We start from the raw sequence: 15,351 nt of genomic DNA, 5'->3' as shown, positions 1-15,351 counted from the left end.
GGATCTGTCCTGGAACTACTTGTTGAAGAGTGCTTTGAAAACTATTGCTTTTTTCTTTCTTTGTTTTGTATATGTGTTATATTATATAATAAAAGTTAAAAAAAAAAGCTATCACCCACAATTGGGTGGGTCACATCTTCATGGAAACAATCAACATGCTCCCACCCAGCAATATTGAATGAGGATTAAAGGGCATGACTTTTCTGGGGTCCACCACAGATTCAGACCAGCACATGGTACAATCTAGGAATGCCTAGAGCAAAAAATGATAGTGACTAAATGTACAAATTAAAAAATGTTTTTGCACGAGGAAGAACAAAGGAATATCAATATTGCAGGGTATTGAAAATAGATGGCAATTCATATTTTAAAACTTTAACTTATGTGTGAGACTAAAGCAAAAAATGTTTATTTGATACAAAAATTTATATTTTGACCAATGCATTTCCTAATATAACTTATATGGACAGTTTAATTGAACACCATAAATACATGGAACCTTGCATAGGGCATGAGATTTTGTAGATTTGCCCAGAGTGATGCCCCAGAAAATCCCAGAGTGATTTGAACAGTGAATAAAAAAGTATTTGCAACTTTGGGGGAATGGTGAGAAAGGGGGAAAATTCAACTTTCTCATTTGGAGAATTCCTGATATTCTCGCAAGTAGTGGGGACAACCAAATCAATAGGCCAAGCTCTCAATCTTGGGGTTTGTTCATATGAAACTTATCCCTACCTAGGATAGACTAAGCTTACTTAAAATTAGGCCTAGGAGTCACCTACAGAGAACCTCTTTTGTTACTTAGATGTGGCCTCTCTCTCCTCTCTCAGCCAACATGGCAAGCAAACTCACCGCCATCCCCCTCTCTACGTGGGACATAACTCCCAGGAGTGTAAACCTTTCTGGCAACATGAGACAGAAATCCTAGAATGAGCTGGGACTCAGCATCAAGGGATTGAGAAAACCATCTCAACCGAAAGGGGTAAGAGAAAAAATGAGACAAAATAAAGTGTCAAATGGCTGAGAGATTTCATAGTTGAGAGGTTATCCTGAAGATTATTCTTACGCATTATTTAGATATTCCCTTTTTAGTTTAAGGAGTATTAGGCTAGAGGAAAGTGCCTGAAACTAGAGCTGTGTTCCAGTAGCCATGTTTCTTGAAGATGATTGCATAATGATACAGCTTACATAATGTGACTGTGCGGTTGTGAAAACCTTGTGTCTGATGCTCCTTTTATCTATGGTGTGGGCAGATGAGTAAAACATACAGATTAAAAATAAATAAATAATAAGGGGAACAAATGTTAAAATTAAAAATATATATATTGGGTAGATGGAAATACTAGTGGTCAATGAGAGGCAGGGTAAGGGGTATGGTATGTATGACTGTTTTCTCTTTTCTTTTTATTTCTTTTTCTGGAGTGATGCAAATGTTCTAAAAAATGATCATGGTGATGAATATACAACTATGTAATGATATTTGTGAGCCATTGATTGTACACCATATATGAAATGTTTGTATGCTAAAAATGCATGTGCCTGTACATTGTCTTATCAATAAAAATTTTTTAAATCCCATCAAATGTCTAAAACCCCTTCATGGCATTCTGCATTCCAAATTTTAATACTCATAACAACCTGTTACAATAGTCTCGTTAGCTGCTAATATTAAAATTTTGTGCACAGTAAAAATCATTTTGAGAGTTATTTAAAAGTAGATTCCTGAGATACACTTCCTGAGATTCTAATTTAGTGGGCTGGTTTCAGCCCTATTATTTTAATAGGTACCTTCAGATGCTTCTGATGGGTTTAACTGAGGTCCACCTTTGGAAAACAAAGACTAGTTCAGGATGTTATCACTGCTAAAATGAGTAGACTCCTGGAAAAGGTAGCACTTTTCAAACTTTTCATTTATAATACATTCAGAATGAAGAATATGAGAAGAGCATTTGTTAGTAAATAAAAGTTAAGCATACTATTTGCACTAGAAAGTCCACATCTGTACTTATGCCCAAAGAGGCAATGATGACCCTTGGTTGTAATAGCAAAAATAATAATAATAATAAAATAAAAATTACTATGCTTATCCAAAGGTGAATCAGCAAATCATAATATAACTTTTTCATCAAATACTACCCAGCAGTTACGGAGAATGAGGCAGATTTGCACAATCTACCATGGAATGATCTCCAAAGCACTTAAGTGAAAAAAGTTAAGTTGCAGAATAACACATGCAATGTGCTCACATTTTTTATAGCACCCTTCACAGAAAGGCAAAATAATGTATTTTTAAATGTGCAGACATATGTCTATGGATGAAAAAAAAAATGGTTTGGAAAGAAACACACTAAGCTATTAATAGTTGTTACACCTAGGAAAAAGATAGTGGTTGGGGTGGGTCTTCTTCTTTTTAAGAATCTGAACAAAGAGAATGCATTGATTTTTAAACAATTAGATAGTACCCCACCACAACCAAAATAAAGATAGTGTACAGGAGTACTTTTTGATAAAGGAGTGGGAAGAGAAAAAGAAGAAACCCCTAACCCCCTAAGGCAGAAGAAGACAGCCTCCAAAGTCTAAAAGAATATGGCACTGGATGACTAACCCCTAAATTAGCCTAGGGCTCTAGAGATTGGACCGTCCATGTGTTCACCAACCTTACCCCCAGTTACTACTTTTCCTCTTTGCTTAAGCCTTAGGCCTCGCCATTTTTTAGTATCTCTTGAGGATCCTCTTCCCTACAAGGTTGTTGCAAAGGGATCCTCCACATCTCCTTTCCTAGTTATTCCATATTTCTGAAGACATGAACTCAAATTCCTTTAAAGGTGTTTCTGATTCATGATTTTACTAATCACTTCTGGGAAATAAACAATACAATTTATATCAAAATAAGATAATATCAGAAAGCTGTGGGCTTTGCTGCACTTAATGCAAGAATGAAGACGATTCTGCATAATCACATTTTTAAAAATTCCTGGTGTAATCACTCAGAACCTTGATTTGTAGATCAAGGCAGATCTCAAACCCATGTCATGGTCATATGTGGCAGTGCACAGCGACAGATGTATTCCATGTTGAATGAACGCTAGCAGACACTGGGTTCCCATTGGGTCGCATTCTCAGATAGTCACTGCCCCTTGGCAACAGCTATTCACCTGGGTAGCCAATGAAAATCTTCCTCTTAAGGTGCTGCACAACGATAATCTTAGACATGTTCTGTGTAAATTGTTATCCTTTTCATAATACTTTCCAACTGCATGGAATAAATGCCTTAAACTCTCTGAGCCTGAATTTTCTTTCTCCTCTGTATCATGGGGATAGTTAACATCTTCCTTCCTAACAAATATACAAAAGAGTCTATTCAAATGACTAGTTCATAGAATGTGCTCAATTCATGGTCAACTTCCTTATTCATTCTCCACTCACATTCATAGAGGAAGTAAAAAAAGTAATTACCTGATGTAATTATACTCATCGCATAATAAGCATTCAGTAACTGTTATCAGTACTAAAATTAAACGAGGTATTGTATTTACTTATATAAAGAAAGCTCAATTAAATATTAGCTACTTTTAATAATAATTTCCATTTTGATACATTTTCCTACTCCCAAACTAATGCCTTTTAGACCTACTCTAAACTTTTATTTGTGCCATAATTAAGTCAAATACAAAAGGCTCTAATTTAGGACTGAAACAGATCAACCAGTACAATACACTGTGACATTTGCTAAGTGCTATTTTATTACATTCATTCCCAAATATTTTATACAGTTTAATACTATAAACGGTTTACTTTCTAAAAATTTTATTTTCTTGCTGTCTAAGTCTCTTTTATAAAGAGACCAATTATTCTACGTATTATTAGGTACATTATATATGTATACAACCTTCCATTCCTACTAATTTAAAAATTAATTCTGTAGTTTCTTCTGGAATTTTTATATTCATAACGAAATGACATGAAAATAATGAGATTTTTGTTTTCTTTTTTCAAAAGTTTATTGTATCTTTTGAACAAAATTTCTCAATTTTAATAAAATCGAATTTATCTTATGGCAATAACTTTTGTGTTTTAAGTAAACCTTTCCCGACTCCAGGGTATTAAAGAGTTAATTCTATTTTCTGCGCAGGGTTTCCGAGTTTTATTTTAGGTCGTTCGTCCTTGATCCATCGTAGTTCACAGGCGCAGAGAGCCATAGCAGGGCAAAGCAAAACCCGTTGGACTGCGGAAGCTCAAGTCTTGGCTGCCTCTCCAGCGTCCCCCTACACCACTCCCACTCCCCGTTGCTCTGTGTTCTGGCCACCCTGCCTTCCTGCTTCACGGGCTGATTCTTCTGATGCACTCAATTTACCTTAGTGCAGAGCTCCCAATCTCCCTGACTCGTGTTCCCCCAATACAACACTCCCTAGCACTGCCTGCTTCTCCTTAGTAGCGCTTTACTGCCACATTTTTACATTTGCTTGTGTGATTACTTGATTAACGTGTTCCCAACTAGACTATAAGCTCCAAGACTTATGTCTATTTGGGCTAAACTACTGTAACAAATAAGTAACTGTTGAATTAATGAATATCCTAATTTTGAACTATCCTTCCATACTTGGGATAAAATCTACTTGTCTGTGTGGCTTTTTTATTACGCTGCTGGAATTTATTTGCTAATATTTAATTTAAAAGTCATTTATTAATGTATTTAAATTGAACCCTCATTTTCCCTTACCGGGGACTATTATAGCCTAACAATATACAAGTGTTGTCTGAGAATCACCAGTATCAGTTAGTTGGTTTGCTGGTCAAAAATGCGGAGCTCTGGGAACGTCTCCCCTACCTCAGAGGGTCTGGGGCGGGGCGCGGTAATGGGCTTTATAGTATGCAGCCCTGGGACTCTGACGCATTCAAATACTAGAAACCCCCTGACCTGAAGGACCTCTCTTATGGTCTCTGGATTTAATACAGCCTTACATACTGGCACCCCGATGACCACGTTTCTCTCCCCGTGGGGCGTTCTCTCGTTCATGCATGCCAGATTAATGCGAACTTGCCGCCCTGGGCCCCTCCTTGTTCCAAGAGGTGCTATGCAGTTTCGGGCCTCAGCACTCCGTCTCCCCTAGACAAAGCTTCCATCACCTTCGTAATCACTCAGTATTTATCTGGCAGCTGTTATAGACAGAGATATTTTTTTCTAGAAAGCAAAAAGAAATAAAAAAGGACGGGGGAGAGTAGTCTGAATTGGGTTATGAGGCCCCACTACGGGGTACCTCACCTCAGCCATTGAACTCTCTGGAGTGCTGGCCGTGAGTCTGTTCCAAGCTCCGCCTGAGGAGGCATCCGCCGGGCCCTACCGGGGGGGGCGGGTCCACGGCATCTCCTGCCCAGTCTGCCCTCGCGCGGAGCCCCATTCTCTGGGAACTCACCTCCCCGTATACAGGGAGAGCCCTGTTAGGGCCGCTGCTGGCCCTTGTCTCAGACCTTCCCAAGGGACGTTGCGTAGAGTGACGTGACGCACTCCGCTCGTAGCCCCACCGATGAGCTTCCCTCCGCCCTGTAGAGAGAAGAGGGTGTTTGCCGGATTTATAAGATTCCCACTGCTAAAGACATTTCACAGTTATGGTGACTTCCCACAACACTTGGCGATATGCAAATATCACGGAGTTGGCCCTGAGGCGCGGCGAGACGCACGCGCGCTGAGAGTTCCCGCCTGCTCACCCTGGGTCCAAGGTTCCTGAAGGCGGGTTGAAGACTGCAGTGTTTGGGTGCCATGGCGGCTCGGCGCAGGAGGACCGTCCGCGGACGCGCGCCAGGTTCGGAGCTCAGTGTGAGGGTATTGAATACGGGGAAATCGGAATAGGAAAAGGAACTGTGCCCCTTGCTCTCGGCCCTTCGCTTTCCAACACTCCCTGCCCCGAACTTCGTAGTCTACCAAACTAGTTTTGTTACTAAACTATAGTTTGGCTTTTACAGAGCCTTTTAGATTGTGGAATTGTGGATAAGAGCTTGTCGGCCTGTGTCACGTAACGCTTGCTGTGTGTGCCACGCACTAAGTACCTGTCATCGAATTTATAAAACATCCATTGTGAGATACACCATTCTTTTATATATCGTTAAGAAAATAACTTCCGATTAGCCGTGATTCACTGCTAATATATCACCTATTGTAAGATGCATGTCAGTTTCAGAGATGTTAAAATTGTATGAGCCTTGAAATTGATGAGGTACAGTACTCTGTATCATGTTCTGTAATGCATAAGCTCACCCTATAAATTATATATGATTATCATCCTTCGAGGTGGAAAATCAAATACCTTGTCCAGGTTTCCACAGCTAGAGGAGGAAGAGTTGGGCCAGGCAGAGGCTCCAAAACTACTCTCACTGCCTCAGGTAGATTGAGGATAGGTATTTAGAGAACCCAAGGGCGTAAGTAAGCAGAAGAATAAATCCTGAGTGATCATGTGGTGAAAAATAAATCATGAGCGATACAGACAGTGTAACATTGGGATTGCGTCAAGGAGATGGGTCCAGAGCCACAGAGGAAAAAAATTGTTTCTGTAATTAAAGCCATGGAATGGTGAACTCGCCAGAGTCTTCGGGCTTCCTTTTATTTCATTTCATTTTGTTTTATTTAGTTTCTTATGGAGTTTTTACTCAGATTGTAATTAGTGTGGCGATTGTTGTGTCTTTGGTAACTTTTACAAAACTATCTTAAACCATTCTTTAAAAGATGATATTTTTTCCAAGTGGAATCTGAATCAGTGTGTCCTCATTCTTTTGCTTCTTTCTGTGCCCATTCTTCATATCCTAAGCCTCTGTAGGGTTAACTGAAACCGAGAAAATCAGTAATGGGAACATAGCTGCAGAAGATTCTCCTCCTGCTAAGAAAACTCGCAGTTGCCAGAGGCAGGGGTTGAAAAAGGAGCCTGTGGCTGGAGGAAAAACTGTTGATGGTGACAAGATAGAAGGCAAGCAAGGTCAGCTTCACATGTGGGCCAGGGAGGGCACAGGCCAGCAAAGGGTCTGGGGGAGGTGGGAATATATGTTGTTCTTTCAACTCTTATTTCTTCTTTCCTTAAAAATATTATTAATTTCTCCATCCTCTGTGTATAACCCAGGACTAATCTACTTTGTCAGAACTTCGTTTTTATGTGTTTGAGATGGATTGAAACCTAGGCAGAAGTTCAGGATTGCTTGGGAAGGGCCGAATTAATTATGACAGTGTTTCATCTAACCATGACAGCTACTTTTGATTCCCGTACAAGTAGATATGATATTATTTTTTTCCTCAGAATCTATGAAGACCTTGCTTTTAAAAGGCAAAGCTCCCGTGGACCCAGAGTGCACAGTCAAGGTGGGGAAGGTAAGAGACACTGCAGCCCATCCTTAATCCATTGATACCTCAGAGAGCAGTGTTCTTCTGTTATTGAGATTCTTGCCTGGGTCATCGCTAGTATTGTTTTTAGAAATCTTCTTCAAAATATGGCTAGTGACTGATTTTCTCCAAATCTGGGGGCTGAGAGTGGTGAAGTTTTGGGTTAATGATTGAGATATTTATAACATGGTTAATTTCTGGGGTAAACCATCAGCCTTTGGTCCCTCATTCACTTTCTCAGTCAGAAAACTGTATCATTATTAAGGAAGAATCTTCCTCTTTGTTCAAATGGGAGAATGTGCTTTAGAATGTCTTGAGTTACTGATGGTTGGGAAGCGGATTTGAAGAATACAGAAGAAAAGCTGCCTCTTCAGCTGACTTTCTTGAACTGAAAATCCTTTGTTTCTGTAATGAGAAAAAAAGCAGCATGTTATATAATAGTGATGGGCGGTGTATAGGAGAATACATGTTTGCATTTCTTTCCCCAGAAGATAGAATAGGTAGATGGTAACGGTGCTGAAGAAGGCCACTGTGATGGTTGAAGCATAAGAAAATTCAGAGCCTGACTTATGATCTGATCAGGGCCGAGACGATACTAATGTCAGTTTTTCCCCTCTCTAGGCCCATGTATACTGTGAAGGGAATGATGTTTATGATGTCATGCTTAATCAGGTAAGGGGAGAAACCATTCTATTTTTGGAAGTTATCTTATTATTATTGATAGAGTTCCGAATGCCCAGATCTTTAATTTTGAAGTTCTTTATATTAGTCATACTTTCCTAGTACACTCTGCCTGATAGTGAATTCCTCTATGAAAAGCAAATCTTTTTGCAAATTTCGTGTCTTTTCTAGAACCTGTGAACTCTGGTCATATCCTTTTGCACATTTTACAGTGAGTTGTTGGTCCTTTTCTTGCTGGTTTCAAGGAACTTTATAAAATATGGAGAGTAGCCCTTTTAGATATAAATTGCTAATATGTTTTCCACATTTTCCATTTGCCTTTTGATTTTCCTTATGTTGTACTTTTTGCCCATGTTGAAGTTTTAAATTTTTATGAGGTTAAATTTATTTTTTTCTATTGTAATGAACATTATTTATTTATGCTATTTGACGTAGATAATACATTTGCCAGGTTAATATATTTCCTGAATATCTTTTCCTATTCAATCCAGCATACATAATTTTAACAGTTCCCTAGTATTCCTTTTTTTACTACTTCTTCCACTTAAAAACTTATGAGCAGTTAGAAGAGATCTTTAGACCCTTTTTTGTTCTAAAATCCTATGACTTTGTAATTTGAACAATACAGGAGGTAGAGATAGAAAAGGGCAAAACATTTAATAAAGAAGGATGCCGGCCGGCTGGGCCTTATAGTACAAACTGCTGTTCTTTATCATGGCCTGCTTGCTCTCTTCACTGAGAGCTCTGGTTATTTACAGGTTACCTCTTGTTAGATACTGGTCACATTCTCTCTAAATGTTTCCAAGAAAGGTGTGATGTGACAGTGGTCCTTGGCTCTCTTTTGTCCCCTTCTAACATTGTCCCGCTCTCGTCTCAGCTCATGGTGAAATTTTTGCAGCTCACAAACCAAGCTGTAATTAGAACCACCGAAGAGTAAGTCTTCAGAATAAAAGTGTTTTAACAGTTATAGGCCTTTATTGGGCATCAGAATTGTTTCGACTTGGGAAATGATTATTGGGAATACACTGGTTGCTGGGGAAAGAAAACAAGTGGTCTAGAAAATGTCTGGGGAGGAAGCTGAGGCAGGAAAAAACCTAGAGAAGCCAATTTAGGATATTTGAGGTGGGTAAAGGATTTTTGAAAGCTTTCTGGCTCCTGCTTCAATTACTACAGGTATCTAATTCTTGTCCCGTGCTATCCTTTTCCTATGGAAATAATTGGTACCTGGGACCAAGGAAGAGTCTTTGAGTTATGTAGCTTCTATTTGTAAACTGTCTCCTTTTTTGTGCTTATTTCTCTCACTTGTCATAGACCAATCTCCAGTTCAACAACAACAAGTATTATCTGATTCAGCTGTTAGAAGATGATGCCCAGAGGAATTTCAGCGTTTGGATGAGATGGGGTCGAGGTAATGACTTTCATTATGGGTTTTTTGAGTTGTTCAGAAAGAGTAGCCAGAGAATTATCTGAGTTTACATTTGTTAAATGGAGGCTCTGCAATTTGAGAGGGGCTTAGGAATCAAGCTGGGCTTCTTGAAATCAGGAATGGCAGGCATCCTCATTAGGAAGTTCCAACTGAGAAAAAGAAGAGCAGTACTTTGAAGCTGAGAACTCTCCTGCTACTGGTTTGCTAGCATTTCTTATAGAGTACTAGGACAGTTAGCAGGTAACTTTTGTCACCATGATCAGATCCTTAAGTCCTTTTAGTTTCCCTTCTTTTCCTCCCTATTTGTCACATTTGCTAAGCAGGGAAAACTTAGAGAGGTGACTCATTATTATTATGGAACTTTTCTTGGGCTGAGGGACAGGAAACCATCTTATGTGTAGAATTTACTTTGCAGTTGGAAAAATCGGACAGCACAGCTTGGTGGCTTGTTCAGGGAACCTCAACAAGGCAAAGGAAATCTTTCAGAAGAAGTAAGTGCTAACTGTAATGAGTATAAAAAAAATACCTTTTTGGAATTTATCTTCTTTAAGACTTTCATAAGTGTGATTTGGCCTACATGTCAATACTTTCCCTATGATATTCTGTGACTAGAACATGAGACTGTATCCTTAGTGATTAAATCATACTAAAACCTTGAAATGAACTAGAATCAGAAGAATTTAATATATTCAATACATGATAATAAATTTAGGAAGTTTGGGATAAGTGGAGTCCGTTATGGGGAGGAGAAGATCCAGCTAGAGTTTAAAAAACTCTTCTGTGATATGAATGAAGAACTTTCTGGAGTCTCAAAGAGCCTGTTTCTTTCAGAGAAGGGATGAGATAATGGGATAGGGGTCTTTTGTCTTAAATCTCAATGGTGATTGGGTTGTTTTTGTGCCTTTAGAAAGCCTAAGGGTCCTCCTTTACCATTTTTTGTTCCCCTTGTCTCTAGGGCTTTTTTTTTTTTTTTTTTTTTTTGCCTATTTAAGCTTCTAATTTAGAATCCAGGAAATTATGGAAAGTTGATGGGTAAAGGAGTTCTTTGTGGAAAATAAAAGTTTTTGGTGAGGTCCTGTCTAAGAAAACAGATATAAACCTATCCCTATGGGTAGGCTTTTTTTTTCTGAAATATCACATAGTTGTTTATTCATCACCATAATCATTTTTAGAACATTTGCATCACTCCAGAAAAAAAAAAAGAAAAAACTCAAACATCCCATACACCTTCCCCTTCCCTCTCATTGGCCACTAGTATTTCAATCTACCCAGCTTTTTTTTTGTTTTACCCCTTATCTACCCACTATTATTTATTTATTTATTTATTTATTTATTTATTTATTTATTTATTTATTGTTCTTATATTTTTACCAGTAGACTCTTGTTTGTAAAATTTTCTTTCTCACTACCTTGGACTCTGCAGATTCCTTGATAAAACAAAAAACAATTGGGAGGATCGTGAGAAGTTTGAGAAGGTACCTGGAAAATATGATATGCTACAGATGGATTATGCCACCAATACTCAGGTAAACTCTTACTATTCCTTTGGAGGAAAAGCTGTTTCCTTTTATCCATTATGAAGTCTAGCACGGATGGCTAAATCAGGTATTAGACCTAAAAGGGCCAGGATATCTTGAGTCATTGCTATTTCTCCCCTAAGTAAAACGTGGCAGTTCTCTCAGGGATAACTCTTACTAATCTTTGTAATTCGAAGGGTCTATAAGAATAAGGATAGGATGTAACTTTCTAATATCTTATTTACTGGGGTTCTTATAAAACTTAGGCCCTATTTCCAGAAGTTTTAAGTTATATATAAAGAGAGGGGTAATAAATAATCAAACTGATAAAACTACATTTAAAGTCATCTCTATATCTGGGTTATGTACTACACTAAAAAGAAAAAAAACTAATCTTGACAAACTGAAGTGTGACCAGGATGGTGAAAACTGTCACAATTCTGAAAAATGGAAAAATCTTAGTCTTTTTAAGGTAAGATTTGAGGCATAATAGTTGTCTTTAAATATTACAAGAGCTGTATATTAAGAGGGCCTTTTGGACTTAGTCTGAGCATTTTTGGGAGACAGAAGTAGGGCTAGAAGGTAGATGTCACTGTGAATGATACTAATTAAGTTAATGAAATGGGCCCGTTTTTAAGTAGAGGTTGATTGATGTTTGTCTGCCAGGAATATTGTACAGCTAGTCCTTGCAGGAAGCTTAAAATAGATCATATAGATTATATATATATATATATATATATATATATATTTTTTTTTTGCTATAGGATAAAGAGGAAATAAAAGAAGAGAAATCTCTTAAACCTCTCTTGAAGCCAGAGTCACAGCTAGATCGTCGGGTGCAGGAGCTAATAAAGCTGATTTGTAATATCCAGGCCATGGAAGAGATGATGGTCGAAATGAAGTATGATACCAAGAAAGCCCCACTTGGTAGGAATTCAAATTCTGTCATTCATCTTCTCTTCATATTTCCTAGTTCCTTTAATGGGTTGCTTTGTCACCCTCATGATTTAAAACTTGTCTGATACTGTTGAATGAGTAAAAAGGGAGTTGGGGGGTGAGATGTTGAGGGTGGGGTGGGATAAACCATTTTGAAAATTGACAGTTTCTAAGAATCTTTGGGGGACAAGGACATAAATGCAGTTTATAGGATTGGACCCTATAGTCTGCTCTCTGGCTGAATATTCAGGGAAGTTGACAGTGGCGCAAATCAAGGCAGGTTACCAGTCTCTTAAGAAGATCGAGGATTGTATTCAGACTGGCAGGCATGGACGAGCACTTGTGGAAGCATGCAATGAATTCTACACCAGGATTCCGCATGACTTTGGGTGAGACCTATACTGTTACATCACTTTGTTCTTCCACCCAACTATACCCCCTAAATTGACCATCAACAGCAATAATCTTTTTAATCTTTCATTCCTAAGGAAATGATCATCTTGAACAGAGTCCAAATGAGTTACAGATACTATATAACCAGCTTATGAATATAGGATGTATTCTCTTGATGTGATTATATCCATATTCTCTAACCAAGTGGAAGTTAACTGACCTGAGAGAAAGTGTGTCTAGCCATTCAGTCACCAAATAAAACACCTTTGGGCAAATCATCCCCTTTTTCCTTTTTTTTTTTAAATGGCTATAACTACACTGACACTGTTTCTATGAACTCAAATGATATTAAGTTCATAAAATATATTTTATTTTTGTTGATTCTTTATCTTGGTTTTTGTTCTGTTTTTATTCCTTCTCTTGCTTTATAAAGTTCATTTGTTTTTATTCCTTCTATTGCTTTATAAAACCCTTTGACTAGAAATAGGGTCACCTCTGCTTCTAGACAGGACTACATATGAACTATTCCTTATTAATGCGGATATACCTTATTTAAAAAGAATCCTATAAAAAAAAGTTTGTACCCTAGTGTCTGTTGTCAAAATCTGTATAGCTTCTTTGTTTTATCCCACTGAAAGTACATACATAAAACCCTGTAATAGCCTTGGAAGTTGAAGTCATGTACAGACCTTTTTTTTCTCTCTCAAAATTTAAACCCCAGTTTCTCATACTTATTTTTCTAAAGGGCCTATCATTAGTATGTTATCTTTAGTCATGTACATCTTGGCCATGCGTCTGAGAGTTCATTATGTATTATATGTCTGCCCTTAGGCTCCATGTCCCTCCATTAATCCGAACAGAGAAAGAACTGAGCGAAAAAGTGCAACTCCTAGAGGTGAGTTATGTGTGGGTTGGGAGGTATCAAATCTCTTGACCTAGGTTCCTCCCACATGGATTCTGTATCTTATCTTGTTAGGCATTGGGAGATATTGAAATTGCCATTAAGCTGGTGAAGACAGAACTGCAAAGCTCAGAACACCCATTGGACCAACACTATAAAAACCTGCATTGCTCCTTGAGCCCTCTAGACCATGGAAGTCATGAGTTCAAAGTAAGAAAATCAATGATTTTACTCATACCCATATAATCTACCCTCCCAACTCTGCTATTTCTGATTATTTTGGATTAAGAGCAAACTAGAGTAGGACGGAATATCTGTTTACTAGGAATGTGGATAGATAGAGCTCTTTCTTACTGCCTTGTAAGATCATTTGGGAGCAGAAAGGCCTGCCAGGTTATACCAGAAGTCATGAGTTTCTTCAGCTCAGTCTGGTCTCTTTTAGGATCTGCATCTTCAATTTCTTTCATTTTTCTCACAGGTGATTTCACAGTACCTACAGTCGACCCATGCACCCACACACAATGACTATACCATGACTTTGCTGGATGTTTTTGAAATAGAGAAGGAGGGTGAGAAAGAAGCCTTCAGAGAGGACCTTCATAACAGGTCTGAGTCAGGCTTGAATTTAGAAGATATTCCCTGTCTTCCTTACTTTAAGCCTTTACTGAAGTGCATTTGTAGAATTTATAGAAAAGGGTGACAGAGGCGGCTTTTTTCTGCTTATGCTCTGTGTTTGCAAGAGAGCAACAAGTAGTACAAATTGACAATAATGGCTTTTCCTTAGGATGTTGCTATGGCACGGTTCCAGACTGAGTAATTGGGTGGGAATCCTGAGCCACGGGCTTCGAATTGCCCCAACTGAAGCCCCCATAACAGGTTACATGGTGAGTAGAAATGGAACCCTAGAAGGAGGCAAGAGTTAAAAAGAATATGATAATGTTTTCAGTCCTAACACCCCCACCCACCCACCGCTTTTCTTTCTCTAGAATAGGATCTGTTAGGATTTGGTGGTACCCCTTCCCAAGAACTGAAAGTTCGCTTGTAACCTTGGCACTTTTTACTACTGTTCTCTTTCCTTAATTCCTAAAAATATCCCTTCTTTCCCCAGATGCTTCTATCTTCTCTGGAAGAGAATTGTGGGGAGAAATGGAGAAGGGTCTATATTGTGTTTAAGAAAATGAAAATAGAGGGTCAATGGTATGAGCCTTCCTTCTAACACAGTGAGTTAAGCAGCTGATCTTGATGTTTATTTGAATATTTCAGTTTGGAAAAGGAATCTACTTTGCCGATATGTCTTCCAAGAGTGCTAATTACTGCTTTGCCTCTCACCTAAAGGATATAGGACTGCTGCTTTTATCAGAGGTGAGGCATGAACACATTAGTGATCTCTAATTTATTATTAGTTCCTTTTAAAAGGCAAACAAACAAACAAAAAAAACCCACTTTGACCCCAGAACTAAAAAGTTCACCTGGGAGACTTAAACAAGAGCCAAGTACAATTCCCAATGCATTGCATGCCTCTGCTGGAATAGGGAAGGAAAATGCTGATGGAATCTTCTGTTTGACTTTAGAGCCATCCAATTCTCAGTAGGATGTGGGAAAACCTCTTTTGCCTTGCAGGTGGCTCTAGGTCATTGTAATGAACTTCTGGAGGCCAATCCAGAGGCAGAAGGATTGCTTCAGGGCAAACACAGCACCAAGGGGCTGGGCAAGATGGCTCCCAGCCCTGCCTGTTTCATCAACCTGTGAGTACTCAGAGCCAGGAAGCTCAAACATCTCCATTAAGATAAAGCTCTCTACTTTCCAACTGCTGAACCAGTGGCTGCTGTTGACACACTTTTTTCCATTTTGTAGGAATGGGAGTACGGTGCCCTTAGGACCAGCAAGTGACACAGGAATTCGGAATCCAGAGGGTTATACCCTCAACTACAATGAATTTATTGTTTACAACTCCAACCAGGTCCGCATGAGGTATCTTCTAAAGGTTCAGTTTAATTTCCTGCAATTGTGGTGAATATTTATATTGAATACACCAAAGAAGATAACGACAACCTTCAAGCAAGAAAATAGGCATTGTTGTACTTTTGAATTTTCTGATATTTTATGTAATTAACAAAACAAAGCTACCACTTTG

The 15,351-nt window shown here is 38.5% G+C and overlaps 1 protein-coding gene across 1 annotated transcript; it reads left to right on the top strand.

The window, feature by feature from the left end:
- The first annotated feature begins 5,213 nt into the window (after window positions 1-5,213).
- On the top strand, window positions 5,214-15,351 carry PARP2 (poly(ADP-ribose) polymerase 2). The gene is made up of 16 exons (XM_077127336.1): window positions 5,214-5,801; window positions 6,801-6,965; window positions 7,281-7,351; window positions 7,985-8,035; window positions 9,356-9,452; window positions 9,886-9,961; window positions 10,894-10,996; window positions 11,752-11,914; window positions 12,174-12,312; window positions 13,148-13,211; window positions 13,293-13,427; window positions 13,696-13,823; window positions 14,002-14,101; window positions 14,481-14,579; window positions 14,838-14,962; window positions 15,072-15,351. The coding sequence occupies exons 1-16, from the start codon at window positions 5,759-5,761 to the stop codon at window positions 15,229-15,231; spliced, it is 1,719 nt and encodes a 572-aa protein (XP_076983451.1). The 5' UTR covers window positions 5,214-5,758; the 3' UTR covers window positions 15,232-15,351.

Source organism: Tamandua tetradactyla, chromosome 14, assembly GCF_023851605.1.
Source record: "Tamandua tetradactyla isolate mTamTet1 chromosome 14, mTamTet1.pri, whole genome shotgun sequence".
Classification (NCBI taxonomy): Eukaryota; Metazoa; Chordata; class Mammalia; order Pilosa; family Myrmecophagidae; genus Tamandua; species Tamandua tetradactyla.
This window is presented reverse-complemented; position numbering and strand designations above follow the sequence as displayed.